Source organism: Leopardus geoffroyi, chromosome B3, assembly GCF_018350155.1.
Source record: "Leopardus geoffroyi isolate Oge1 chromosome B3, O.geoffroyi_Oge1_pat1.0, whole genome shotgun sequence".
Lineage (NCBI taxonomy): Eukaryota > Metazoa > Chordata > Mammalia > Carnivora > Felidae > Leopardus > Leopardus geoffroyi.
The window spans coordinates 121,742,868-121,770,008 of NC_059337.1; the positions used below are offsets into that span (position 1 = coordinate 121,742,868).

At 55.5% G+C, this 27,141-nt stretch overlaps 2 protein-coding genes and 1 long non-coding RNA gene across 10 annotated transcripts in view; 1 reads left to right on the plus strand and 2 right to left on the minus strand.

Annotated features, from left to right (window-relative positions):
• The window catches only part of LOC123584114, a 139,744-nt gene extending 133,376 nt beyond the window's left edge, over positions 1-6,368 (minus strand). Inside the window, exons 1-2 of the long non-coding RNA XR_006705168.1 lie at positions 6,257-6,368; positions 4,537-4,819 (exon numbers count right to left, since the gene is read on the minus strand). This is a non-coding gene — a long non-coding RNA (uncharacterized LOC123584114). The remainder of the gene's footprint in view (positions 1-4,536; positions 4,820-6,256) is intronic.
• Positions 6,369-6,412: 44 nt separating this feature from the next.
• Positions 6,413-26,836, plus strand: VASH1 (vasohibin 1). 7 transcript variants are annotated; one of them, XM_045451640.1, is made up of 10 exons: positions 6,413-6,525; positions 7,896-8,281; positions 11,276-11,398; positions 14,057-14,134; positions 14,313-14,401; positions 15,510-15,569; positions 17,107-17,181; positions 19,847-20,228; positions 21,799-21,911; positions 22,803-26,836. In XM_045451640.1, exons 2-10 carry the CDS (start codon positions 7,979-7,981, stop codon positions 22,873-22,875), a joined length of 1,296 nt encoding a protein of 431 aa, XP_045307596.1. In that variant the 5' UTR covers positions 6,413-6,525; positions 7,896-7,978; the 3' UTR covers positions 22,876-26,836. The 7 variants fall into 7 exon arrangements, with proteins under 7 accessions (XP_045307596.1, XP_045307603.1, XP_045307597.1 ...); XM_045451641.1 differs by lacking the exon at positions 6,413-6,525 and having other exon boundaries at positions 6,699-8,281; positions 15,513-15,569; XM_045451642.1 differs by lacking the exons at positions 6,413-6,525; positions 14,057-14,134 and having other exon boundaries at positions 6,699-8,281.
• Positions 24,613-27,141, minus strand: part of ANGEL1 (angel homolog 1) — a 45,000-nt gene continuing 42,471 nt past the window's right edge. For both annotated transcript variants that reach the window (XR_006705166.1, XR_006705167.1), the window contains one exon: positions 24,613-24,876. The gene's annotated coding sequence lies outside the window, so the exon portion shown is untranslated. The remainder of the gene's footprint in view (positions 24,877-27,141) is intronic.

Here is a 27,141-nt window from a genome sequence, read left to right on the forward strand (position 1 = left end):
TTGCTTTGTACGCTGACACAAGCAAGCCACAGGGCCAGTGGGAAGACCAAAGTGGAAAATCTAAATGGAAACTCTTTGTCAAGTGGAAAAACACTAAACAAACGAATGCTTTCCTCCTTCCTTCGGTTGCCAACATCCTTGTCCTATCTACAAGATTCTCATAGGCCCACGTGGAAGACCACTTCTTTCCCAAAACCTGTGATTCTACACCAGGCATCACAACGGGGGACTTGTAACACGGATCTGGTGCGTAGAGGCTCCAGATGCTGTTAAACATCCTACCGAGCACAGGGGAGTCCCCACAATGAGGAATTATGCAGCCCCAAATACGAATAGTGCATAAAGCCAAACGTTGTTGCCCCGATTAAAACAAACCTCTCCCTTCTCTATGCTCTTGAAAAACCTTGTTTGAGCTTGTGTTGGGACATTGGCCTGCCTCTGCCAGGTACTCTAGTTACATCTGGTGGCCTCCTGCTATAGCAGAGAGGACATGGGCTCTGCCTCCTGGCTCAGCCACCCCCAGCTAGAGCCCAGAAACAGTCACTCAGCTTCTTCGAGACCATTTCCTCATTCAAAAAATGGAAATTAGAATCCATATTTGCAAGCGTATGGGAAGGATTACATAGAATTCTGTGTAGAACCCCTGACACATTGTAAGTTCTCAACAAGTTACAGGGATGTGTCTGTCTCACTAGATACAACCCAGAAGGCCAAGTTATGTCCTGCAGATATGCCCGCTTCACCTGCAGCATCTTAGGCTCTGCCACACACACAGTAGGCGCTCAGAAATAGTGGAACGAAAGTGAAGTCTTCCCTGGAAGCTAAGGATTAAGAAATAAACCCGGCCCATCTCACGGACCGACTTTCCCAAACTTTACACGATTTTGATTGAGTCTTCGGGATACACAAACATCTCAGCCTCTTGTTTCTCCCTGTCACCAAGTCTCAGGCCCTTGGTGAGCAGGCAGGCTGAAACTGGCCTTTTGATTCTTTCTGGGACCAGAGTCTTGGCCACTGCATGGGAATGGCTACTGCAGCCCCGCTCTTCCTAACCAACCAACTCCATAACTTGCCACTAGCCAAACACCTGCTATAGCTCGTGGAGAAGAAAGTCAAAGGAAAGGCCAGTTTCCTAACAGGAGGGGTGCAAGTCTGGAGGAGTATGATTTGCCTGGAAAATGAGAGAAGTCATCTTCCAGTCCTTCAGATCCACACCCAGTCCCCACCCAGCTACTGACACACGCTGGCCCCGCCCGCTCGGCCATACCCTGAGGCAAGCGTGAAAATACTGTCTCTACCTCCTGCCACTGCAAAGTTTTCAGACGCTCCTCTACGACCCCATTTCCCCTGATACAGAAGACATCAGGAAAGGTATACGGGGCCAGGAGGGAGACCTGACTGCAAACGCAATCCCTACCTCTAACTGGCTGTAATTCAAAGTCCTGCTGGCTCACTAAGCCTCAGTTTCCCATCTGTGAAATGAAACCCAGAAAGCTCTCTAAGGGGCTTTCTGACTGTGATATTCTGTGCTCTTTCTACGGCCAGTCATGGCATGTCTCCCACAGAGACCCACTGAATGCCATGCAGACATGTCCTGAGCCATCGCAAGTGCAGCCCTTACTGTTCTCCCAGGCCAGGCTCTCCTATAACTACAGGAGGTAGCCCGCAGAGAATGGCAGGGGAGACACAGCTCCCCCACTGTTGAAGTCCTTTGCAATGGACACAATGAATCCTGTCCCTTCACAGCCCCCTGAGGCCAGGCCAGGCTGCCCAGGAAGTATCAGGCAGGGACTCAGATGCAAAGATAACGTGGCAACACAGACACTTTGCCAGCTCACAGGGATCCAGGCCAAAAATAGATAATGCGTATACCAAGCATATATCACAACTGCTAGGTGTCTAAGAGCTGACTGTCCCAGGTACAACACTGTTCTTAGCTGCTTCCTCCACATCCCTTAGTAAAAGGGAACTAGATACAACCATTAAGGGAAAGAGAACTCCGCTCCAAATCCCCTCATCTGTTTTATTCCTGAATCCCCCTTCCCTCCAGACGCCCAGTACTCTCACTGTTCGGGTCCTATCAGCTCCGGGGTGTCCTCTGACACACAGAGCACCTCATGTCACCTCCACTCACCTCCACAGAGCTTTCTTCACTGTGTAGATGGAGCACAATGCCACCGCCTGCCAGCTTCCCTGCACTCTGGGCTACGGGGTAGGTCCTGGGCGGCGAAGGGGAAAGAATATGAGATCTGGACTTGGAGTCCCAGCTGTACTGACTTGGACAAATTATAATCCTTAACCTCCTTGCATCTCAGCGTGCTCGTCAATAAACTGGTGTCAGCAAAACTCACTCCGTAAGGGTGTCCTGGGGATTAAATGAAACGGCATGTGAAGTGCCTGACCTAGACTAGGTGCTCAGAACAGGCACTCTTTCTACAGGGAATTCACCAACTTGCTGAATAACGCAGTTCCAGGCACGAAACAAGCACAGTTTGAGAAAGAGGTGATTTAAAACCAGAAGTTCTCTTGGCACTTTCCTTGAAGTGAATTGGCTTCTCTTTGGATTAAGGAAGAGCTAGCTGACTTGCTCTTCTCTAAGAATTTTGCATTTGATCGGATGGATGCCGCGTCCACAGAGAGTTCTGCTGTTGTCACGAGAACCCCGAAGGCAGACACACCCAGATTCGGTTTTTGGGTTGTCTGAAGCAAATCACTTCCCTAGCCAGACCAGACTGTACTGGTTTGCAGGTCCAGCTATACCGGAGAACCACCTGGGGAGCTTTTCCATCTTATGGTCTGCCAGCCCCTTCCCAGACCCCTGTCACCAGAGTCTCTGCTGGGTGGAGCCTGGATATCAGTACTTCTAAGAGTTCTCTGGATGATTCTAATGTGAGATCCCCTAGACCAGGAGATCTCCAAGGTCCCTCTCTGGCATCCTGGTGCCAACAACAATGTATGATTCAGAGGAGACGCTTAGTACACGGTTGATGAATAAGTTAGTGAAAATTCAGATTCACCTTTTTTGGCTATGTCCCTATTTACAATGTATAAGGTAAAAGAAAAAAAAAAAGAAACAGTTGAACTGCAAATAAGAATTCTAGAACAGTGCTCTCCAATAGAGAGTTCTGCAATGCTGGAAATGTTCTATAATCCGTGCTGTTCAGCACAGTAGCCACAAGTCCCATATGGCTATCGAGCACTTGAAATGTGGCTAGTGTGATGGAGAAACTGAATTTTTTTTATGTTATGTAATGTTAAGTAAATAGCCATGTGTGACCTCTAGCCACCATATTGGGCAGTGCAGACATGCATACATATAGTCTGCCTTTCAGAAACATACCTATAGTGTGCCCCTCTATGCCCTTCTTCTGCTAACAGTGCCCTATTTTCATTTAGGGCATTCCTCTGCCCCCACTGCCTGAGGTCTTTTGGGAGCAGCTAATGAAGTTGCTCTGGCCTTTTCCAGCCAAAGGGTGGGCCCAGAACCCAAGCTCAGTCAACCAGACTCTCCTCTCCAGGAATTTGACTCTAGCTTCAGTGTCGCAAGAAAATGAATTGGAGCAGATTGATACCAACGTTGATTCCCCAAGACACTGCATATTCGTTTCCAGAACATTAATCCCAAGTGTGACAATAACAAGCGAGATATGATGTGACCTAGGTGTCATTATCATCATCATCCCTGTCATCATCCAAGTACATCATCAGTAGCTAGCAGCCCTGACATGCCAGCCCCTAAACTAGGTAGGTAAGTTGCCCAGCCTCCTGTGCATCATTTCTTCCTGTGTAAAATGGAAATTAACTCATTCTTAATTTCTTCCAGAAATTGTCTTTGTGAAGACAGCAAAAGAGATATTAGTCAGAAGAGCTTTGAGCCAAATGAGGAGTGACCCAAGTGTCATTAGAGATGTTGTTCCCTGGGTATAGGTATGCGGGATTGTGGGAGGGTTTGATCCCCTCCCCTGTGGGAGGGGACCCAAGATCTGCACCCCAGTTCACAAACTCTGTGACCCTAGTGCTTTCGGCTAAAATGAGATTGAGTAAGACACATCCCTTTCTGGTTTCACCATTTTCTAATCTATCTGTATGCCCTTCCACCCTGCCTGACACCTGTCCCCTCCCCCTTCTACGAATATATCCCAGAAACCTCTCTCGGCTAGACCATGCTGGCCTTGTGCTCAACTCATTTCCTCCTTCCCCAGCAACCCACTTAACTGACCAAGTTGCCCTGAGTATGCACTCCCATAGCTTCCTGGTCTAAGACTCTGGCAAAGCACTTTATTAGAATCATGTTTAACCATCTCCTCCAGTAGTAGACCATAAGCCTTACCAGGGCAAAGACCACGTTCCTCTTGTTCACCACTGTATCCCCAGTGCTAGTACAGAGCCAGGCTCATAGGAGGTGCTCAATAACTACTCACTGTTGGCATGTTTGAATAAATACCCCAAGTCCACTGTATTATTTGTCATTTCAGGAAATGTCATTTCACAGAATTAATTATCTAATGCCGCATAACAAAGTACCCCAAAACTTACTGGCTTAAAATAATAATGATCGCTTCTTATCTCTCAGTTTCTGTGGGAGAGAAATTCAGACAGGGCACGGCAAGGTTGGCTTGTCTCTGCTCCACGTCTGGGACTTTGGCTAGAAGACTCAGAGGCTGGCAGCTGGGATGATGTCAGTTCATCACCTACCTGAGTGATGCTGGTTGTGAACTGAGAGCCCTAACTGGAGACGTCAGCCAGAACGCGTCACGTCATCTCTCCGCAGGGCTTGGGCTTCCTCACAGCGTGGTGGCTGGTTTCAAGCGTGCCTGTCCTGAGAAAGCAAGAAAGAGACAAGAGAAATGTCTCCTTTCTATGACTTAGGCTTAAGAGCTATATAGCATCACCCCCACCGTGTTGTGTTCATTAGAAGCCGGTTGCCAAGTCCAGCCAGCAGTCAGGGGAGAGGAATTAAGACAACATCTTTTGGGTTTTTTTTTTAATGTTTATTCATTTTTTGAGAGAGAGAGAGAGAGTGGGGGTGGTGCATACAGGGAGGGGGCCAGAGGATCCGAAGTGCTCTCCTCGCTGACAGCAGCGAGCCTGATGCAGGGCTTGAATCCACGAACCCTGAGATCATGACCTAAGCCGAAGTTGGATGCTCAACGGACTGAACCACCCAGGTGCCCCTAGACAACATCTGTTGAAAGGAGAAGCAGTAAAGAACTTGGCAAACATTTTTAAACTACCACAACTTAGCTAGCAGGAGCGGCAAAGTGCAGGGCGAACCGTAAGTGTCTGAAGAAGTAAAGCGTCAGTTGCAATTGTTAGCTGTGTGGGTTTGAGGAAGTCACTCTCTGAGACTCAATCTCCCCATCTAGAGGATGAGTAGGTTACAGTTGTTGGTCCCTGGTGGTTTCACATGCTTGGGGTCTTCCAGCCTCTGTAAGCTAAGAGGAACTCCCGTTTACAAGCTTTCTCGAAGTCCTGTGACCCTACCCATCACTCATCACCCTTGGTTGCTGACCCTGGAGGCAGCAAGAGGGAGCTACCGGAGGGGACCTAGGAAATTCAGACACCGGGGACTTTAGAGAAAACAGACGGGGAACCACTGACCACCTCCGTGTTCCCCAAGGCCTTCTCTGTCCCAGCCCAGGCGTGGAAACTTCAGCTTGGCGGAAAGGGGCACGGTGAGAAATGCAGCAGACTCGGAGACCTAAGCAATCTGAATCTGCGGGCAGGCGGGCCAGGGCCCAGGAAGCTGCTTTGCCATTCATACTAACTCCTGGTGGGAGACAGGAGAGAAGTCTTAAAGCGCACATGGCTGTCTTTCAGTGAATTCTTTCCTTCTGCTCCCCCTTTGCGCCTTTTCCTTTCCGCGCTGCTGCTCTGTTGGGGGGCGCCGGGGGGGGGGGGGAGGGGGGAGAAGCGTGTCTTGGGTCTCCACCGTCCTGGGCCCGCACACAGCAATGGGCTGTGGTGTCCCCTTCCTCTGGGCCGGCAGGACCCTACCGACTGTCAACTCACTCCATGCATGGGTCGCCGTCCCAAGACCCCGGGCGCGGCAACCCTCCTGCAGGGGGGCGCAGGGGCGCCCATCGCCAGGTGCGGGGAGGTCGACGAGGGGGCGAACCCTGCGCACCCCGCTCCCACTGATGCAGGTCTTGGGGTGCAACAGGGTGGCTTTTAACCCTTTCGCTTCCAGAAGTCGTGACACTAACCCCCAGATGGCCTCCGTTAAGGAACCCGCACGCCAGGGCTCTGCGCTCACCCGGTGTGACGAGCTCGGCCGCCAAATGGGGAAACTAAGGCCCACGGAGGGAAGCGACCTGTAGGATGTCCCGCAGGAAATGAGACCCGGTCCTCCAGGCCAGAACTCTCACTTCTACCCCCTGAGGGCCCCTGCGAGGTGCTTCCTTTCGGAAATTCCCGACCGCGGGCCTCCCGAGGCCGGAATCTCCACGCAGTTTGAGCTCCGTGTGGCACGTTGTGAGCTTCCTCCGCAGCTCGTCTCCGGCTTCGCCGCGCCCTGAGAGAGAGGTGAGAGCGGCGCGGACGACACCCTGCATCCTAGAGATAACTTGGGACGCAGGGCTGGCGGCGGAAGGCGGAGGGCCCGCCGGGAACGCGCTGGCCCTTTAAGGGGGGGACGGAGCGCATGCGCGGCGCGGGCCGGAGTCGAGCCGGGTGGGCGGCGGGCGGGCAGGGGACGCGCGCGGCTGGTGGCAGCTGGGCCCTGGGGCGGCGGAGGCGGCGGCCTGAGCCTCGCGGAGCAGCTCAGCGTGGACCTCCCGCTCGGCGGGACTAGCGCAGCCCGCGCTTGCCGAGGCTTTGTCACTCGCCTCCAGCTCCCTCCGCGGGCTGTGGCCGCGCGAGCCTCCGAGCTCTCCCTCCCGGTCCGGCGGTCCTTCCTCCTCCCACTCAGCCCGGGCAGCCGGAGCGCGAGAGGACCGCCGCGGAGCATCCTTCGCCCGGCCCGGCCGCGCCACCTCCCATGCCGCAGCCACTCGGAGGCTGCGACCGCGCGGTCGGAGCCCGCCGCTCGGTGACCTCAGCCTGGCCCCTGCGCGCCGCCCGAGTCGGCCCCTCTGAGCCCCCGGCCCCGGAGCGGGACCCGCGCCCCGCGATGGCTCGGCTGGCGCTGCGCGGCGCCGGGTGCCCGCTGTCCGCCCGCTGAGACGCGCCCGGCTCGGGACCGGCTGGGCCTTGGCGCCCCCCGCCGCGCCCTTCCCCCTTCTGGGAGCTGAGCTGCTGCTTCCCGGGGGCGAGGGGACGAGGGCCGAGACAAAGCCCACTTTGTGCGGGGAGTTGGCCGCGGGCGTGGAATGAGCGCGTCGGCGTGCGCCCCCTCCCCGCGCCCAGCCAGCTGTGAGTCTTGGCTCCCAGGCTCGTCGCGTCAGAGAAATCGCGCCCCCTCGTCACCCTCTTGTCCGGGGGTCCCGGCTCCGAGCTGATGCGGCGCGGAGTCCTCTCGGTACCCTCCGGAGCGCGCGCTGCTGTGAGCGTGCGAGATTTTGGAGACGAAATTGTGCTCCAAAACTACGACTTGGGGCACCCGGTTGGCCTGGACCCGGTGTCTTGACCCTCTGTGGCCGCAGGTGTGAGCTGTCTGGCCTCAGTTTCCCTCCGACTTTACTCTGCAAGCCCAGACTGCTGCCCGTCATTGTTCTCGCTGTCAAATGGGGGAGCTTTGTGATGGCTGCCAAGTTGGGGTGTGTTCTCTTTATCCCGTTTTACAAAAAGAACAAAGCCTTTAAGGCTGACCCCGGACCGCCACCTCTCTACCCCCTACTTCACGTTGAGGCACTGATTTTTTTTTTCTTATTGAGTAGTATTTTATTGTACAGGAGCCACGCCCTGGTTTCTTAAAGGCGCCTTGCCCTCTGTTTGGCCATGTGTTATCTCTGCAGCTGGTGTGTGGGAGGCCTCTTGTGAGCCACCTATTTTTTCCTGCCTCCTGATACATACTCCTACCCCCATCAAGGATTCGGGGATGCCAGGGGGGAAGAAGGTGGTCGGGGGTGGCAGCAGCGGTGCTGCCCCCACTGCCGCTGCAGCCCCCTCTGGGGTCAGACGCCTGGAGACCAGTGAAGGGGCCTCAGCCCAGAGAGATGATGAGCCAGAGGAGGAAGGGGAAGAGGACCTGCGAGACGGAGGCGTCCCCTTCTTTGTCAACCGGGGTGGGCTGCCTGTGGACGAGGCCACCTGGGAAAGGATGTGGAAGCACGTGGCCAAGATCCACCCCGATGGAGAGAAGGTGGCCCAGCGGATCCGAGGGGCCACAGACCTGCCCAAGGTAAGCATTGTGTACGTGTGTTGGGGGGAGTGGTATATCAGGTTTTAGCTATCTTGGGGCTGGGAGAGCCAAATCACACTTTTCCTTGGTGGGGTAGGGGACCACTGGCATAGTAGCACTTTAAAAATACAAATAGGTTGTGCCTGTCCAGAAGAACTTTCTCTCAACTGCCTTTGAGGTTCTGTGAGATCCACATGCCCTGTTTCCAGGAAGCTTTCTTCCATCCCCTTTTTTTTTTTTTTTTTTTTTTTTTTACCTTTTAAAAAGTATTTATTTATTGAGAGAGCATGAGCAAGGGGGGCCGGGCATAGAGAGAGGGAGAGAGAGAATCCCAAGGAACCTCCATGCTGTCAGTGCAGAGATGACACAGGGCTCGATCTCACAAACTGTGAGATCATGACCTGAGCCAAAATCCAGAGTCAGACACTTAACCGACTGAGCCACCCAGGCGCCTCTTCCATCCCTTTTTAAATACCCATGTTTTGTGGGCAGGGCAGCAGATTAACAAGTACACTAATGTGGCTTTACATCTTATTTGCTAAGCCGGTGAACTGTGGGCAGGCACGTAATAAATGAGTAGGAGGACACAGGGCTTCAGATGTTGAGAAGATATTTTCATGCCCTATCCCACTGAGTTCTCCAACAGCCTTGTGAAACAAGTGTGGTTTGGGGCCCCATTTTACAGACGGAAAAACTGAAAACTCAGGATCCCACAGCTAGTAAGTGGCAGAGCCAGGACTCAGCCTCAGGTTTTGAAGTTCCATGCCCTCTGCTCTGCTGGCCGCTAGATTCAGGGCAGTTAGAAAAAGGTCTGTGGAAACGAGTGAAGTGAGATAACCTTTCGGTGGAGGGCTGGCTCCATGATGGCTGCCCTTCAGTTGCATCACCCATGAAGACTGAGGCTGTGTCTCATTCATCTTTGTCTTTCCAGGGCTTTCTGTGTGCCTGGCACAACACAGGCACTTGCGTATGTTTGCCGAATGAAAGAGTGCTTGAGACTTTCAGGCGCACGATTTTTGGTTTTATAATATTACGGTTAAGACTAAAGAAACACTCTCAGGTGCAGAGACCTGAAATGTCCAAAGAAAAGCCCTTTGGGCAAAGGTCAGAGCCCAGCGCTTAGTTGTGCCAGCTCAGTTGGAAAGTAAGGGGGCTCGGGAGAGTGGCAGTTAATGTGGAGTAGACATGGAGATGGCCTGTTTTGTTTCATTTCTACCAACTTATTGGTAGAGCCATCAGAAATTGTCTTCTTGGAAAAGAGAATTCAGAGGTTGAAGGCTGAACAACAGCCCAGTATTTCCAAGGGAAATAAGATGGCTATGTAATTGCCCTATGTATAAACTTGAAATTTATTGAGCTAGTCCCCCATGACTGGACATGGTGTCTAATATTTTATTCTTAAGATGAACACTGCGGTGAAAATTCTAAAACATAAATTTGGGGGTCCATCCTTGGTTATTTCCTTGGGATAAATTCCTGGAAAGGAAGCACCGTGCCAAAGTATATGGATGTTAGTTTTGATCGCCCACCTGTCTGTGTGAACTCAAGCAGGCCCTCAGCCCATTGGAGCCAGTTTTCTCATCTGTACAATGGAGGGGATTGTGGTCAAAGTTAAATGAGAGACTGTGCATTAAAGCATTTCACCAACGGTAAAGTCTCAGGCTAGTAGTTGTTACTGGATGTCCATTCCCTCTTTTTTCAAATCTTTCCTCAGGAAGCCGGGAGGCTAGACTTCACTCGGCATCTGTAGCCCTAGGGCCAGAGCCACACGCCTCTCCCACAGCAGCAAGCTGGTGATTAGCAGACAGCTCTCCCGCCACCTTGCTTATATTTAAATCAGCCTGTGCAAGAGTGTGAAGGGTTCCCTGCAAAACTGTTACCACTCCTGAAGACTAAAATAAGTCAACGGATTCATGAGCCACCGGTCTGTAATGTCATCTTGTCATCTTTAGCCATCACATATAGGAAAGACACCCATGAAGAAATGAAGCCAGTATCTGGGTGGTGGGGGTTTGGAGATGCCAAGACTGACAGGAGTGTGGTGGGAGTGGAAGGAGTCTTGAGAGCAGACTGGAAAAATTCTAAACTGACCCTCAAACCACGGGACTGCTGTCACAGGCAGAGGACCTGCATACATGTCTGTACAAGGTTCCTTTTGGACCTCAGCCCAGAGTAGAAAAGTGGAGTCTGGGAGGCACCGGTGGCTGGATCCCAGAGTGTCAGCGGCAGAGAGGACAACCACTAGGCTGGCCCCTCCCCCCGTGGCCATGCCCTAGGCATTCTCCGCAAAGGTCACATCATGGTGGGCCCAAGAGCTGTTTTGTTGGGAGAGCGTCATGTTTTAAAAGATCACTCGAGCCAAAATGTATAATTGGGAGATTTCACATAAAGATCCAGATTTTGGGCATCTTTTCAGAGAATGAGAAGATCTGGGAACAGAATCTATGATCCCACATAGCAGCTGGCAGCTGGAGCTGAGGAGGGGTCCCCCCTCCTCCAATTGGCCACAGTCCCCACCACCGCCTCGCCGCCTGCCTTCCCCTGTGTGCTGCTTGCCCCTGCCCCTGCCCCTGCCCCTGCCCCTGCGGGCAGTTCAGTCTGGGAGCTCTGCAGTGTCGTGTGATAAAAAGAGCTTGGCAGAAAAATCCAACACATTCAAATCCTAGTTCTCGCATAGCTGTTTTTGTGAGGAAGGCATGTGACCTCCTTGTGCCTCAGTTTCCTCGGCTGTAAAATGGGGATAATAGCAATACTGGTGTCTGAGGGACTTGGGGAGGAGTTGATGAAGCCAGGCACATGAAACAGGTGAGCATGTCATGTGTACCCAGCCAATGGAGCAAGAACTGAGGGTGCAGCGGTCACCCCACAGGTGCTTTAGGGGAACATCCTTTAAGAGGATGATACAGTTTGTTGAAGGACAGCCATTTCTAAAAGGATCTCAGGTCCAGGAATAGTTTGTGTTCTTTCATAAGAATCTCTCCTTGATGTTCCAAGCTGTCACCACCTTTAAAAGCTCAGTGGCCACTCATCCCAGACCCAGCTGCTGAAGGTCTTCTGACTGTGGCTCTGGCCACGGAGCTCCTGCAGAATGGGAATTTGGACACCTCCTCCAAAAAGGTAACCCTGCCGGCGGCCTCAGCCTGTGCTGACCAATCGCTTTGGCACACACTGTAACGACACTGAGCAGGAATTGAGCCTTCGCTGCGCGCCAGCCCCTGTTCTAAGGCCTCAGCACATAGCATCTCATTTATGCTATGAAATTGTTTCTCTTATGCTGCCCATTTCACAAACGAGGCGTCTGAGGCACAGAGGGATGTTAAGGAACTAGATGCCAGACATTGGATGGCAGAGCTGGGATTTGGATAGTGATGGTCTGGTTCCAGAGCCGGCTCTACCGACCTCCAGGCTGTCCTGCCTCTTGCCCCCACATCCATCTGCGGGCTGTTGCACCTCCCCCAAGCATTCTCATTGCGCAGGGCTGACATGGCCTCCACCAGAAAGAATGTCTTATAGAATCCAGGACTTTAGGGATAATCCTTGGCCTTGGTAGTGGGGAAGGAGTTGTCCCCGGAGAGATCTGGGTAGTAGATCTCACTCACTGCCACGTAGCCCACTTCATCCCACCCCTTGACCCCTCCTGGCTCCCGGTTTGTAGGTGGGGGCCGGGGGGGGGTGCAAATCCGGGCTCCCAGTCCTAAAGCGGACCTGGCCGTTTTGGATGTACAGAATCCTGCTTATTCGTTTTGAGCGAATGAGTGTGTGCGTGAACATTCAGAAGGATGGGGTCTGCACTGATGCACACAAGTTAACGTGAGTCATGCAGCTGGCCAGACGGCTCCTTCCAGCTAAGCCTCAGTGGTGGCAGCCTTTGAGGCCCTGCTTGTGAATCCCACGTCTTTTTCTTTGCCTCTCTTGGAGTCATTTCCTTGTCCCAGAGTGACAAGTCCCTAGGTTCTCCGTCAGGATGGCAGGCCCTGACCCAGGGCCGGCTCTGGTGAACGTAGCTCCCTCCTTGTTTGGAGTGTCCCAAGGGAGGGCATATTTTCCGTCTCTATCCAGAGCTCCTGCAAGTCCCCAAATGGCCTCACTTGAGAAGGGGATGACCCGTTTACCTCTCAGGGACCTTCCACCCGAGGAGGTCAGGCGCCATGCTGTTCACAGCACAGTGTGAAGGAATTTTTCCAGTTCCTCTTCCACCTCCCCACTAACCCATATGCTGACACGGGGGGAGGCTGGGCTAGGCCCTCAGAGAGTTCTGGAGCTCATCTGGCAGAGTGGTCAGGAAGAGGGAGAGCCCCCCCACCGCCGCCCCGTCCTGGGGCTTTTATCCCCCTGGCGACTGTAAGCGGTGGCATCAGTTTGGGCAGCAGTGTAATGTGAAAAGGGGAAATAGCTTCCTCCAGAGAGAGGGGTCTGCTGCTCGGGACTGCCCAGACAGGAAGAAGGGGACCAGCAAGGAAGGGACAGGAAGTTCATGCAGAACTGTGCTCCGGACACGCCCAGCCAGGCCTTCCCTCCTGCATCTTTACCCTTTAGAGCCAGTAGGGGTCTGTCCTAGCTTGTCCTGTGTCCCAGTCATCAGCGGCACCCCAGACATGAGTGTGCGGTGGTCACTGGTGTGTCGCCTCCCTCCACATGAGGGCCCCAGACATCGTAGCCCCGTCGTTTTAAAGGCTGTGCCCTGTGGGCTCAGCTTCTCACTGCAGGGAGAACCTCCCCCACTCCAGCCCTGCCCCAAGTTCACACAGGGCGCCTGTTTTGCCCTTTCCCTCGCACATAATCCCTATCCATGCAGACTGACACCCTCAGTGGCCCCAGCCTGCCGGGTGGGCTCCATGTGAACTGAGGGGGCGGCTGGGCGGAGGCCTCAGGGGGAGCGAGAGAGACCTCTCTGTGAGAAGCCTGAGGCCGCCTCCCAGCAGGATATCCTGGTGGCCAAGAGGGAGCCCCGACAGGTGGGCCTTATTCCTGGAAGTCTGCTGCTTCCGCCTGGAGGAGTTCTGTAGCCCCAGAGGGCCCCCAGCTGGTGCCTGTCTAGGCCACCTCGGCCTCACTGGCTTGATGTGGCCAAACTGCAGGCTCCCCGGGCCTGAGAAGGGGGCCTGTGGCCTGGGGCACACAGCTGTGCAGTGCCTCTTTCCTGGAGACTGCCTGGCTGCGGGTCTGTGGCTCCTGACCTGAGTCCTGGCAGCCGGGCAGCCCACGGGTTCTGGCCATCAGGAGGTGCCTGCCTGGCACCCCCCCCCCCATCTCCCCGCTTCCTGGGCCGGGCACTGGAAAGTCTCTTCTGGTGAGGAGGAGAGCCCAGTTACCTGGTTGCTCATGTTGCTTGCAGACGTGGAGCTGGCAGGAAACAGGGTGTGGAAGGGGGAACATGGCCAAAGCAGCCAGGCCATGGCAAGCAGATCCATGGCAAGACCTGTCCCGAAACATGTCCCTCCCGCCGGGCAGTGCTGACCTCCTCAGCAGCCCAGCTCGCAGCTGGAGGGCCTGTGCCTTCCCATGTGCTGTGATCCTGGGGCACACTCACCCCCCCACACACGGGAGGGGCACCCCAGCCCAGGCAGGGCAGGGAGGGAAGGGGACACCAGGTAAATTAGTTTTGATCTGGCACTTGAACCAGAGCAAATCCCGAATGCAAATGAACTTAACCCCAATATTGACATTCTTGTTAAGCATTCTTGAAGTTGATGAATTCAAATTGTTAACAACTTGAAGTTGTTACAATTCAAAACAGCTGGTGAGGCAGCCTATGTTTTTCTAAAATTATTACAGAAGCATAAAATTCAAACCTCGACAGAAGCTCCAAATGAGGAATGCCGTCAAGTGCCAGGAAGTAGAGAAATGCCCATGGTGGGGGCCTGACCGGAGTCTCTGGCAGGAGTTGCCAAGGACAGAGGCTCGGGATAGGACGGAAGGGGGAGGTCATCTTTGGGTGGTGGCTTCTCTGGGGGCTAATCCTGGGTGTCGGGTGGCTGAAGCTCCGGGGTGAGCCTCCCTGTAATGACCAGCGCTCTTTCTCGGTCCCTAGATTCCCATACCGAGTGTGCCTACGTTCCAGCCCTCCACGCCCGTCCCTGAGCGCCTGGAAGCTGTGCAGCGCTACATCAGGGAGCTGCAGTATCCTCCCTCGTTCAGGGTCATGGCCACCATCTGGCTGGCATGCTGGTCCAAACACCCAAGTGGGGCTTTTTTCAGACAGGGCTGGAGAGGCATCAGCAGAGCAGCCGGATCCCACAGCGCCCAAGAGTGCCACTCACAGGTGACCTCTGTGTCCATCTTGTGGTGCCAGCACAGCCTGACTGCTGGAGGGTTTTATCTGATGAATGCCAGACCCACTCGGGCCTCCCTACCCACCCACCCCCCCCCCCACTCCTCCTCCTCTGCATGACAGGGCAACGTCTTCTGAGCGACCCGCTGGTGGGATGGCCGTGTCTCGGGCCGCCAGCACAGACCCTCCTCTGCTGTCCATCCAGACCCAGTAGGAGAAAGGAGCAGCTCCCGCGGGGCTGTTTAAAAGCTGTTTCATAAGCAATAAGTGGGGGGCAGATGGAGGAGAACAAGGATTTGACACTCCAGGAGGTAACTTCCACATCTTGGAACATTCTCCTAGTTCTTTGCCTTTCTCTCCCCTGGTAGGAGGCCAGCTGCCTAGCATGGAAAGACCTGGCCCCTCTGAGTCTGGTTCCCCGGGGTCCCTGTTCTGGGCCTCTCCATCCCCCTGTACCTGCTCAGAGCTGTGTGTCCTGAGTCCTCTCCCTAGGCCCTTCTAGCTGCACATGTGACAGGGATGGAAGGACCAGGCATGGGCCCTGAGCAGGAGAAAAGACAAGCTCGTTAATGGAAATTGGGTCCGGTCCTTCCATTTCCCAGTGGGGAAGCTGTGGCCCAAAGAGGGGATGCCTTTGGCTCAGGACCACTGCCCAACACTTTGGTTGCATTGGACCCCTGCTCCAGCCCGCTCTCTGTTCATGCTGCTTCTCGGCTGGTTGGAAAATGGAAGTGTGCTGCAGAGGGCTGTCCACTGCTCAGTCTCCCCTCAGGTGCTCTCCTCTGCTCTCAGATGTTCCAGTCTTCAGCATCCTCCAAGGTACCTTGTGGAAGCACTTTGTGGGGTTCTTACCCAGCCTGCACCCCAGGAGTGCTGGGCCCCAGAACTTGGGGATGGGTGGGGACAGAAGGGCACAGCTCTCCCAGAACAAGCTAGGAAGCCCTTAACTGGCACCTGCAGGTACAATCACACAGGGACACAGTTCTTTGAAATTAAGAAGAGCAGACCTCTGACAGGGTAAGTTTGGGGAACACCCTGCCCCTCTGCATCCAGGCTAATAGTGCCCCCAGGTGGGCTGGAGCACCTGGGGAGAGCCTCTGGGCGGAAGCTTATGAGGCAGGGAGGGACACTTCCCAGGGGAGCCAGCCAGTAGGGGCAAGTACCACTGTGGGGCTCTAAGGTTGTCGTACAGGGGGACCCTCTGGCAGAGATGAATATCCAGGGCCTCCTTGATGGAAACCCCAACATCTGTGCTGAGCTATGTGGGGTGATGGGCAGCCCCCCCAGTTTTCCTTGGTGATGACAGAGGGTGGTCCCAGGTAGATGTCCGTACGTGAGCCTTCTTTTTTTTCTTTAATAAGAATTGAGCCTGGCAGGAGAGAGCCAGCCCTCCCGTTCTCTCCTTTCTCTGCAACTGCCTGCATCCTCCCCGTTGCAGGGCACCTGTATGTTGCCCCACTTGCCTTGCTGGACTCCATCCTAGTCATTTAGTACAAGGCCCAGGGTCTGAGAAGCAGGGACCCCTGGGAGAGAAGCTTGCATCTCTCTGTTGCCCTTCCTTCACCCCATGGGTCTGGGGGCTCAGTCGAAAGCTGCATGCAGGCTTAAAATCCTGTGTTTCAGAAATTAACTTGAATTTTACATCTTCACATATAGTCTGTCCATGTTTGCTTTCTTACGAAAACTACTTAAAATGGTTTGTTTGCTAAACTGTTTCGTTACCCCCTCTCCAAACCCCTGGGTAGAATCCAGCCTCCCTAACACAGAAGCTTTGCTCTTGTTGTCCCGTGGTTGCCGTATGCTGGGAGCCCAGCTCCAGCCTCGGTGGGATGGTGGGATGTAGGAATCCAACAGCCTCCTGAGCAAAGCCAGTGCATTCCCAGGCTGCATTCCCAGGCCTGAGAGCAGCATTTGGCGAGGAGGAAGGAAACAGCCTCAGGGATAGGCTGTCTTGAAGTGGCCTGAATTGCAAGTTCAGGAGCAGACCAGGGAGCCACTGGGCAGTTAACTGCCTGAGATCCTGTGTCTCTGCCCTGGGCAGCTGGCCAGCTGTGGGGGAACAGTTGTAATCAATTACAAGCTCTTTGGAGAAGCCATGGTTGAGTCAGGGGTGTTCATTGTGCTCCGGAAGGGACAAGAGCAATGCCAACGTCCCCAGCATCCTTGGTATGCTTTCCCACCGGCCCCTGCAACACCGTCTTCATAGAAGGCTCCCAGCCTGGTGGGTGTCAACGATCTGCCTACCAAGGCACAACCCCCATTCATGCTCCCCTCTCCCAGAAGTCTTTGGAGCCGGAGTCTGGGGTGGGAGGAGGAAGTGAAAGGAGGGGAGGGGAGGAGAGAAGGAAGGGGACTCCTTCTTTATTTTCAGTGGCTGCCTTTTTTCTCCCCCCTTAGGCTCAGGACAGACTTGGAGGGGTGGGCAGGTGCTGGGCCCGAGCTGGAAGGGAGGGAGCTGTCGGTCCTGTCGCACTTCTAGACTTGTTTCCTCCTTCTGACCACCCCCTACCAGACTGGAGAATCTGTCCTCAGTGTTCTGCCTCCCTCCCCCCAGGCTGATGGACCTGGCCAAGGAGATGACCAAAGAGGCTCTGCCAATCAAATGCCTGGAAGCCGTGATCCTGGGAATGTATCCTTCCTTGGCCCTTGGAGACTAGGGGCAAGTGGGCTTAGCCCTTCTGAGCCTCAGCTTCCTCCTCTGGAAGAGGAGGGCTGGATGAGCTTCAGAGCCCTCCCAGCAGCCATGAACTTGGTCCCAAAGTGAAGGAGCTCGAGGGGGAGCTCAGTCCCCAACGACTCAGTTGCTAACTTTCCAGGCCCACCGGGCAGCTCTTTTCTGAGTCCTCTGGACACCATTACTGTGTTCTCTGAACCCAAGTCAAGGCACACTGTCTCACAAAGGCTCTTGTGCCATTTCTGAGAACCAGACAGTCTGGGAGAAGCCATTTGAATGCCCAGGTGTTGGCATTTGCAGTACATGTTGATGTGTAGAGATGTTAGATGGGGTCTTTGAAATAGAACTGGCTTAAAAAAAAAAGTTTCTTGGTCACCCCCATCCAAAGGGCAGAACTGAGGCCTATAGCTGGGTCATCGGGTATCTAGGTGGGACAGACAAGCCCCAGATCAGAGCAGGAGGGAGACTGGTGTTCGTGGCCAGTTCTGTGTTCTAGGAGTCCATGCCTCAGCTCTAGCCTTTTGTTTTATTCCAGAAAAATTTAAGCTTGTACAAACAGAACAATATAATGAATCCCATGTGCCCACTCAGTCTTACCAGTTCAAGGCTAATGTTGATTCACCTCTGCCCACCCCTCCCATCTCCCCCTATCCATAGTACCTACCCGCTCTTAAACATTCTGTCTGCCTCCCCACTGTCCCTGGGCCCCGATGTAGGTGCCTGGCTTAGTGCTACAGAGAGGGCAGCGGGGAAGCTGCCTAACAGAACAAGGGGTCCTGGGACAGATCGAGGAGGAGAACACGGTGGTCAGGCCAAGAACACAGCTCCCCTGAGGAGGATTGTCATCTGAGGGGGGCACTCCCCCCACCCCTCATGGACATACCTACCTTAAATTGTACAAAGGAAATACAGGCCCACCTCCTCAGTCCCCTCCCGCAGAGGCCCCAGGAGCTCACTCCTGACAAGCTTTGCCCTGTCTGAAGGGTTCTTTGTCAGGATGTGCCTGAGAACTGATTCAGGCCCCTGCCAGTGCCTCCGTCATGCTCCCACATCCCCTTCTTCAGGGGCCACGCACACCAAAGTGGAGACAGAGACGGAGAGAGACGGCTTCCTCCCCACAGTGCTCACGGAAAGCCGGTCCAGGCAGGATTATGTGGTCCCAGAGGCCTCTCAGAGGTTACCTCGTGGCTCTTGGAAGGAAGATGACAAGAGCAGCTCCCATCTGTACTGGAGCCCCTCAGCATCCCCACAGAACTGCCACTGTCTCCTCGTTTGTTGTACACACGGTGGACGCTATACTGAGTTTGTTCCCGTGTCTCTTCCTCGCTGCTCCCTGAGCCTGTTGTGCCTTGTTCATCTATGTGTCCTCAGGCACTTGCAAGGAGTTGGGCTCAGGAAGCACGGTAGTGACTGACAGCATAGACTTTAGGGTCAGGCCGACCTGGACTTGAACCCTAGCTCCGCAGCTTCCCACCGTGTGACCCCAAGCTCATTCCTTAATGTCTCTGGGGCTTGGAGCCCCCTCTGCAAAAGGGCACGACGATAGTGTCTGTCTCACAAAGTTGTTAGGACAACTGAACAAGTCACTGCGAATAGGACCCTTGGCACAGTGTCTGTTCGGGGTATCTGCTCCAAGCTTTTATCCGTTCATCTTCTTCTACTCATGTGTTCAAGAAGAGTTTCCTGAGTAACTGTTAGGTGCCTGGCTCCGTGCGGGTCCCCAGACAGGCATCAGGGAACATGGTCACACAAGGTCTCAGCTCTCAGAAGTTTGCATTCCGGCAGGGGAGACAAACGCAAGCAAGCAAACAAAGAAGCAAAATCATTACCGAGTGTGTGTGTGTGTGTGGGGGGGGGGGGGGGGGGTGTCCTGGAGAAAAGAAACAGGAGGGCTGACTTGGATTAGAAGGGGAGGTCAGCCACGACAGCTAAGCCTGAGGTGTGACAGGAGCAGACCAAGGCACACGGGGGAACAGCCCTGCGGTGGAAGGGAGGAGCTGGTGCAGAAGGTTGCTCAGTGGGAAATCCAGGTGGATGGAGCGACTGCACGGGCAGGGCAGGCGAGGTACGAGGTCGGAGTGGGCAGCTGCTCCGGGCGGTGCCGGCCTCCTAGGCCAGGCCGACGGGGGTTTTGGTGGGTAGGCATGTGTGTCCTTTGGCAGGGCGTGGGGGCAGCGAGGGAAAGAGAAGTGTCAGCGTCTGGAGGGATGTATGTGTGACAGAGAAAACGGGAGAATGTGTCTGAGAGCGAATGTAGGGGCGGGCAAGGGGAAATGTGTGTGACTGGTGGAAGGAGGGTGCTGGTGGGGGCCCCTCTCGTTCCTCCTTCGGCCACGGGGACCCAGGAGAGCCCTGCAGTCTGGAGTTAGCTATTCATACTTTGTGAGCCCCGCTTGACATCATGGCAGCGGCCACTAATCGCTGAGCGCCTTGCCCAGCCGGTGACTTTATTGGGCACCTACTGCATGCTCGGCTCCAGGCGGGGTGCAGGGGGCGGGGGCGGGCTGTGAAGTCGGGCCAGACACGGGGTGTCCCCCAGGAGCCAGGGTGGAGGGGCCCCGCGGGGTGCGCCGACCCCGCGCCTCTCGCGCTGTTTCCTTAGCCGGGCTGGCGGGCGCAGTTACCTCACCAACAGCATGCCCACCCTGGAGCGCTTCCCCATCAGCTTCAAGACCTACTTCTCAGGGAACTACTTCCGCCACATCGTGCTGGGGGTGAACTTCGGCGGCCGCTACGGGGCGCTGGGTATGAGCCGGCGCGAGGACCTGATGTACAAGCCGCCGGCCTTCCGCACGCTCAGCGAGCTCGTGCTGGACTACGAGGCCGCCTACGGCCGCTGCTGGCACGTGCTCAAGAAGGTGAAGCTGGGCCAGTGCGTGTCCCACGACCCGCACAGCGTGGAGCAGATCGAGTGGAAGCACTCCGTGCTGGACGTGGACAGGCTGGGCCGCGAGGACTTCCGCAAGGAGCTGGAGCGCCACGCCCGCGACATGCGGCTCAAGGTTAGTTGGCGCTCACCCTCCGCCCGGCTGTGGGAGTGGAAGGGCCGCCGCCGCTTCTCCAGGGAATGCCACCAATCCCCTCACCTCGGCCCCCACCCCAGCAGAGGTGGCGTGAGGCTCCAGGGCGTGATAGGGGTGAACCGGCTACCGTTGCTCCTTGTTGTTGACACCGGGCCGGGGAGGGCCCTGGAAGGAGGCAGCGGGTGAGCTGGCTGTGGGCAGAGGACAAGTCCAGAACCTGGGGAGAAGGGCAGGGGTAAGACCCTCCGTGGAGCCATTGGTTGGGAAGCCATGGGCTGTCGGGAGGGAAAGTAGGGCCAGGTGCAAGCAGCCTCCATCAGTCTTGTGTCCTGACTCTTGAGTACCCAACCCCCACATTCAATAAAGGACTGGGAGAAAGTCAGAAAAAGGAAGAAGTCATGCCATGGGAAGGTGGTGAGGATGCTTGTTCCTTCTCCCTCTTTCCTACCTGCAATGAACGGGGGGGGGGGGGGGGGAGAGGGGGGAGTACCCCAGCATGTGGGCCAAGCTGCTGAGAAGCTTGCCCCCACCCAGCCTTACAGTGAACAGATGGTGGTCTCTTTTTGGGTCCCCCTGGACCAGGGTACCTCCCCTGGAGCCTGCCTGGGCTCTCCTGGGTTCAGCCCCTCCCCATTGCTTGTTCACTATTGAACCCAGGAGGCCGGCTGGTGGCAGGTGGGAGCTCTGTTTTCAGGGCACGAAACTGAAGTGCACGTCGCCCAGTAGCATCCTTACAGGTGGTGAGGAGGTGGGACAGGAGCTCAGTCTAGAAATAGGGAATGCAAGCATGTCACAGGTGCCCCGGCAGGGCATGTCAGAGCTCAGCTGGCCCCGCCTTGCCAGGCCTCAGGCCTGACCTTGTGCGGTGACCACACCTTTCCCCAGGGTAGAAGCCAGCCTCGGTGACCTTGCTTGGCTCTCGGGAGCTGGCCCTCCCCTGCATATCACCAGTTGCCCAGCACCCTGGCTTCTGCTGCTGGAGTAGTACTGGGCTTCAAAGCGGGCTGGACCTAGAGTTGGAGCCAAGAGTTCCCTATTCTTTAGCACTGTGATTCCCAATCTATTTGGCGCTCAGGACTCCCCAAGTTATTTGTCCCCCTCTAACACCCCCACGCTGTGTTTTGAGAATTCCGGTCAAGCTGACCATGCTGTGTAAAAGGGGATTCGGTTGCTTTTCTCATTTTTTCCTTTATCGTACATAGCCGCCAGTCTGAGCTTCTGCTCGTCTTGAGATAGCCAATGTTCCCCTTGGGGCTGGTAGATCCCGCCCAGAGCTCGGACATAGGCTGCTTCCCCAGCTGTCACGTTTGTCTGGCATGGGTAAATGGCCCTTTTCCTGAGGGCTTCTTACAACAGCACAAAGCTCGGTGACTTGCCCGTAAGTGCAGGCTGTCCTGCAGAGGAAGCTCTGCCCGGCAGCTTTAGTTCCTGGGAAACAGGTTCGGGATGACCCTGCAGACAGGGCAGTCTCAGGTCTTTTGGCTTGGACAAGGCAGGAGGGGCTCTAGGGAAGCCTTAAGTGAGACTTTGTTTCTTCCTCCACACCAAGATTGGCAAAGGGACTGGCCCTCCCTCCCCCACCAAGGACCGGAAGAAGGACGTTTCCTCCCCACAGAGGGGCCAGTCCAGCCCCCACCGCAGGAACAGCCGCAGCGAAAGGCGGTGAGGGATGGGGTTGTGCCTGGGGGGTGGGGGGATGCTGGTGAGGGACCTGGGGGGGGCCTGAAGAAGGCTTTTCTCTCTCATCTTCTAGATCCCCACGTTTTCTCACCCTTTTCCCGCCCTTCCTTCTTTGGCCCCTGCCAGAGGCAGGCAATGTAGGTTTGGTGGGTTTAGGCGTTTGTGTTGCTACCTCCTGGTAGAAGTGCTGTCCCGTTTCCCCGGAGAAAATGCCACTCACTGGCCCACTGTCTACTCCATGCTCTTGCCAGAGCAAGAGGACCCATACAGAGGGTCTAAGATAGCTCGTGTGGGAGGGAAGGTGGGAGGGGTGGGCCCCTGACAGACAGGGAACTCTCCCAGTGGTTGGGAGAGGTTAACATCAGATTGCGGCTAGCAGGCCACGTTGACGGTGACTTTGCCCCTGCGAGAAACATCCCATTAAAATACCAGGCCGCCTCCTCTGGTGTGCCCCCTACATGTGGGTCTGGCTCTTGATTTAATATCATTGTCATTCAGGAGCCACAGCTCGGGGATGATTAAGGGGCACAAGCAGGCCTCTGATATGCAGTGTCATTCGCTTGGACCTAGGCAGCTTTTGTAGAGAACAGATTCCCCACGCAGAGAGGCACACAGTTCAGCTGTTACAGCCAACCGCGGATTAGGGGACCTCCAGCAAAGAGCAAGAGCCTGCAAGAGAGTGGAGGGACCACACTCAGGACAGCACAGGCAGGACAGGGTTCCAGAAACACACTTCCACGTGGACTTTACTGCTGCATTTGGGGCACCTTGAAGAAGGGAGGGGGAGTGACCAGGAGCAGCCACTGCTTGTTCCCTCCTCCCCCACCTCCCTGCCAAGCCCCTCACCCTTTCTCCATTCTCTTTTCCCTGCAGGCCGTCGGGTGAGAAGAAGCCTTCTGAGCCCAAAGCCATGCCGGACCTCAACGGGTACCAGATTCGGGTGTGAGGCATGTGGCAGTGCCCAGCCTCACCACTTCTGGCTGGGATCCATCTGCCAGAACCAGCCTCATTCGTGGGGAGGGAGGGGCTGGTGACCGGGCAGGGTGGGAGGCAGCAGAAAGAGCCTGTCCCAGCTCAGCCACCCAAGCTGCTGCCCCTCCCGATGGGCCAAGCCCCCTAACTTTGGGCCAAGAAGCAGTTAGTATTTTCTTTGGAGTTTTTAACCCAGTAACTGAAGTTTAAGGGATTTGGGGAAAACAAAACTAATGGATCTGCCGGTGGCTGGAAGGCCAGTGCTTAGGACATCTAAGTGCCACAAGGCTGAGCAAGGAGGGGGTTGCTGGCTCTGCTGGTGTCCCTCTGGGATTTGAGTCCATCCTACCTGTGGGAAATTTCCCAGCCCCCTAAGCCTGTGGCAGGATGGGGGTGGGGAAGGGGGAGGGACGGAGGTGTTCCTCCAGTTCTGTCTGCCCTGGCAGAATCTTGAGCCAGGGAACGGGAAGCAGGGTAGAAATCATCCTGGGAAAGGTCTGTGTGGCCAATATCAGGAGCTTGGCACAAGGCCACATCTGCCCCAAGAGCAGAGTCCATGGCCCAGGACAGCCCTGTGCGCTTGTGGCCCATGGACAGTGCTGTGTGGGCTGTAGGAGAGCCCAGGAGAGACCACTGGGGGAGGAAATCCCAGGCCCAGCTCCTACCTAGTCTCCTTACTTAGCCCAACTCTGCCTGTTGCTGAAGCCCGGGGGGCTCCCTGCAGAGGGGCTGAGCCTTGCCAAAGGCCCAGAGTTGCCCTGGGCTCAGCATGACTGTAGGGACTGAGCAGACCCAGTGGGTCCAGGAAGCATGGCTGGGGACAGAGTAAGACACTTGGGCCCGGGGCTATCCCCTGGCAGACCTGTCCCCAAGGGTGGGGGTGAGAGGCACTGCTACTCCCCCCTTTCTATTACCTCAGTCCTTGCTGTGAAAACAAAGACCAGATCAGGATGCTTGTGCCTCATGCCTGTCTCCCCTCATTTAGCAACCTGTCTAGGTTTGGGGGTACAAGTGATGATCAGATTTGTTGCATGTGGCTTGTCAGGGAAGAATCTGAATAGCTGGAGACTACACAGTCTGCCTGGCAAGTGTGAGATACCTGGCAGGCAAGTGAGAGGTGGAAGGAAGTTGGCAGGGTTGGGGGAAGGTTCTGGAGGCTCAAACAACAAGGACGTGGTAGGGCAAGGGTGCGGCTGACACCACAGAGGAGTAGAGACAGAGAAATGAGGAGCGTAAGTGAGAAAAGGATGTGGGGGAGAGTTTAGAATCGGGCTGCTTGGGGAATAGTGAGTTCTCTGTTGCTGGAAGTATCCAAGCAAAGTCTGGATGGCTACTTGTCAGAAAGCTGTAGAGAGGGTTCAGGTTATGGAAGGGGTAGCAGGATGAGAGGACCATCAAGGTTTCATTTCACTGAAATGGCTGGGGTTCAGCCAGGGACTAGGCCCTGGAAAAGGGAGGACCAGAACCTCAGATGCCCACGGGGCCAGACAGGGGATTAAAAGGGCAGCAGGGCTGGGTGGGCACTGTGGCAAACGAGAGAGGGCATATCCCTTTCAAGCAGCAACTATTGTTCAGCTATTCTCAGAATGTGGGCCCTGCATTACCAGATTGTCTGATTTTTTTTCCAGAAGCCAGAACTCTGAATTTTTTATGTGAAATATCCTGATTTTTAAATGTTGGCAATCAGTTCAGAAAATGTAAAAACCCAACATGAAAGAGAATGCCAGTTTGTAATCTCTGAGGTAGAGTTTGCGCTGGGGAGAAGTCCAGTGAGATGCTTTCAGAACAGTTTGAGGCTTCCCAGAGCAAGCTGGGCCAGGGCAGCGTCCTCGCAGCTGAAGCTTCTCCCGGGGAGGGCAACTGGCCCAGGTTTGTCCTCTTCACGCTCCTTGCCTACCAGAGACCCACCAGGGTCACCAGTGGGGGTGGAGTAGAGATGGCACAGTTCCCAGCCTGCCAGGGAGATGGATGGGGCCTGAGAACCAGAGAAAGAGGGAGGGAGGGAGACAGGATGCCTTTGCTGATGCGAGTGCTGTCGGGGAAGCCCCAGGGGCTGGCAGCTCTCCACACCAGCAGCTTCTGGCCCAGAGCCAGGCCCAGCAGGAGGGCCAGCTGGGCAGTCCCTTGGGTTATTCAGGGGTCACTGGGCTCTGGGGAGGGACCTAACCTGCCCCTGGACTGTAGTCCCCAGCCAGACCAATTCAAGGGCCGTCATGACCCCTGACTCACCATCCCATCCCATCCCTGTTTTTAGGGAGTGGGGTGGTGGTCCCCATGTTTCCACATCGACCAGAGGCAGGGATGGCTCACTCTGGGAGGCGTGCAGCCGAAAATGAATGAGGCCTTTTCTAGGTCTCTGTGTGGGTGCCTCCTACAAGCCACTTAGCAGCAGGGGAGGGACTCAGGACCTGTGGGCCTGTGGACCCCAGGGCTTGAGAGAAGAGAGGGGAGAGGGGATTAGGGTCAGGGAGACGGGGCGGGGGTGGGGGGGGGGTGGGGTGGGAGTTGCTCAATCCACAGGCTCCTTCCCCAGAGCCCTCTGGGGAGACAGAGTGAAATGAGGCCCACCCCTGTTGCTGCCGGCAAGAGGGAGCTGATCACCCTGAGCTGATAACCCCCAGGAGCCCCCTTCCTTGCTGAGACCTTGGGCCTGTGGAGGCCACCACAGGATACAGCGGTGCTTTTTAATTTATTTTTAACATTTTCTCATATGTAGCAACCCCTCCTCCCCTCCTGAGCATGTTTACACAGGCTCTGCTCCCTGGGGCTGGCCTGACTGCAGTTTCTGGGGAGGCAGAGGCAGGGACTTTGGGGCCTTAGTCACCATCCTTGGTTTCACCTCATCTACTTCCTGTGAGGAACAGGGGTCTGGCTCCTGACTCAGGACTGCCTTCCATCACCCAGTGGGGGCTCCTCTGCCCCTAGGGGTGGGAGCTGCTGGCTGAGGAGGGCCCAAGGTGAGGTCAGAGAAAGCTGCTTAATGAAGGTGGGTCGGGGTGGCGATGACCGCTCCCCAAAGCCCGGCTCCTTGTGCTCAGTGCCAGCTCAGAACACTGGGAAACAGTGTTTAGAGCACCTTCCTGCCCACCTTAACTGCCAGTCCTCTCCCTCCCATGGCCTCAACACAGTCATGTTCCCCTCACCCATCATGCCAGACCCCATCCTTCCTGGGTGTGGCCAAGTGGGGAGGGTAGCAGCCCCCAAGCCCAGGTACCATGAAGCCTAGGGCCAGGGTTCCAAGGAGCAGAAGGGGCCCAGAGGTTGGCTGTGTCTGATTTCTGACCCTGTCTGCCAGCACACACCCCATTCCTTCCATCTTGGACTTGACCTCCTGGCTCCGAGCTAGGGTCCAGTTCTGGTCAGCAGCGTGCCCAGAGGCCCATGTATCTGTGTGCACCCTGGGTCCCCTGCCTGAGTAGCTTTTTGGCTTTGATATAACAACATCCCCAGGCCCACCCTCTGGCCTCGAAGTACAGGAAGGCGCAAAGCTGGGCTGGCACACTGACTGCGTTCTTTGTGCCAGAGCACCCTGTGCTGCAATCTCCACTTGTTCCTGCTGAGAAACCAGCTGAAGGGTGGGAGGGCCTCTGGAGTGTGGGACTGGAGGGGTCCTGCCCCAGGCCGCACAGGGCTGCTGTGGTGCTAGCTGCACGCTCAACAGTGTTGACCTCCGTGCCACATCCTGGTGTTCCTGGGTCTCAAGTTCCCCTTTCTCTGGTGTGCTTGGCCTCAGGGGCCTGGTGATGGGAGATTCCCCTCCCTTAAGCTTTGTGTTGGGCTGCCTGTGGGACCAGACTTTGTCCTTCCTGCTCTTCCCGTGTCAGTATTGTTCTCTCCCCTCTCACTTTTACACCCCTCTCATTGCTGTGCTCAATTTTTTCCTGAAATGAATAAAGGCTCCCAGCTCCGATTGCACGGGCTGGGCAGAAACCACATGGAAGCCTTGTCTCCTTTCCCCTGGGAGCTGGGCCTGGAGCCTGGCCACCCACCAGTGTCAGCCTCGGTGGTTCCAGAAAAAAACCTGACCAGAGGTGAGGGGAGCCCGAAACTAGCCAACAGGAACCCTTAAGGCCTCTGAAGTCAGGGTGACTCCTGAAGTCCCAGACTGTCACCCTCAGCCTGCTGAAGCCGCTCCACTCTTGTTGATCCTACCCTGGGAGATCTTTCCCACTGGCTGTAAATGAACCCTTCTCCCTCACACAGCCCGCTTGAGCCCCGCAGGCCAGCACCTTCCTCCTAT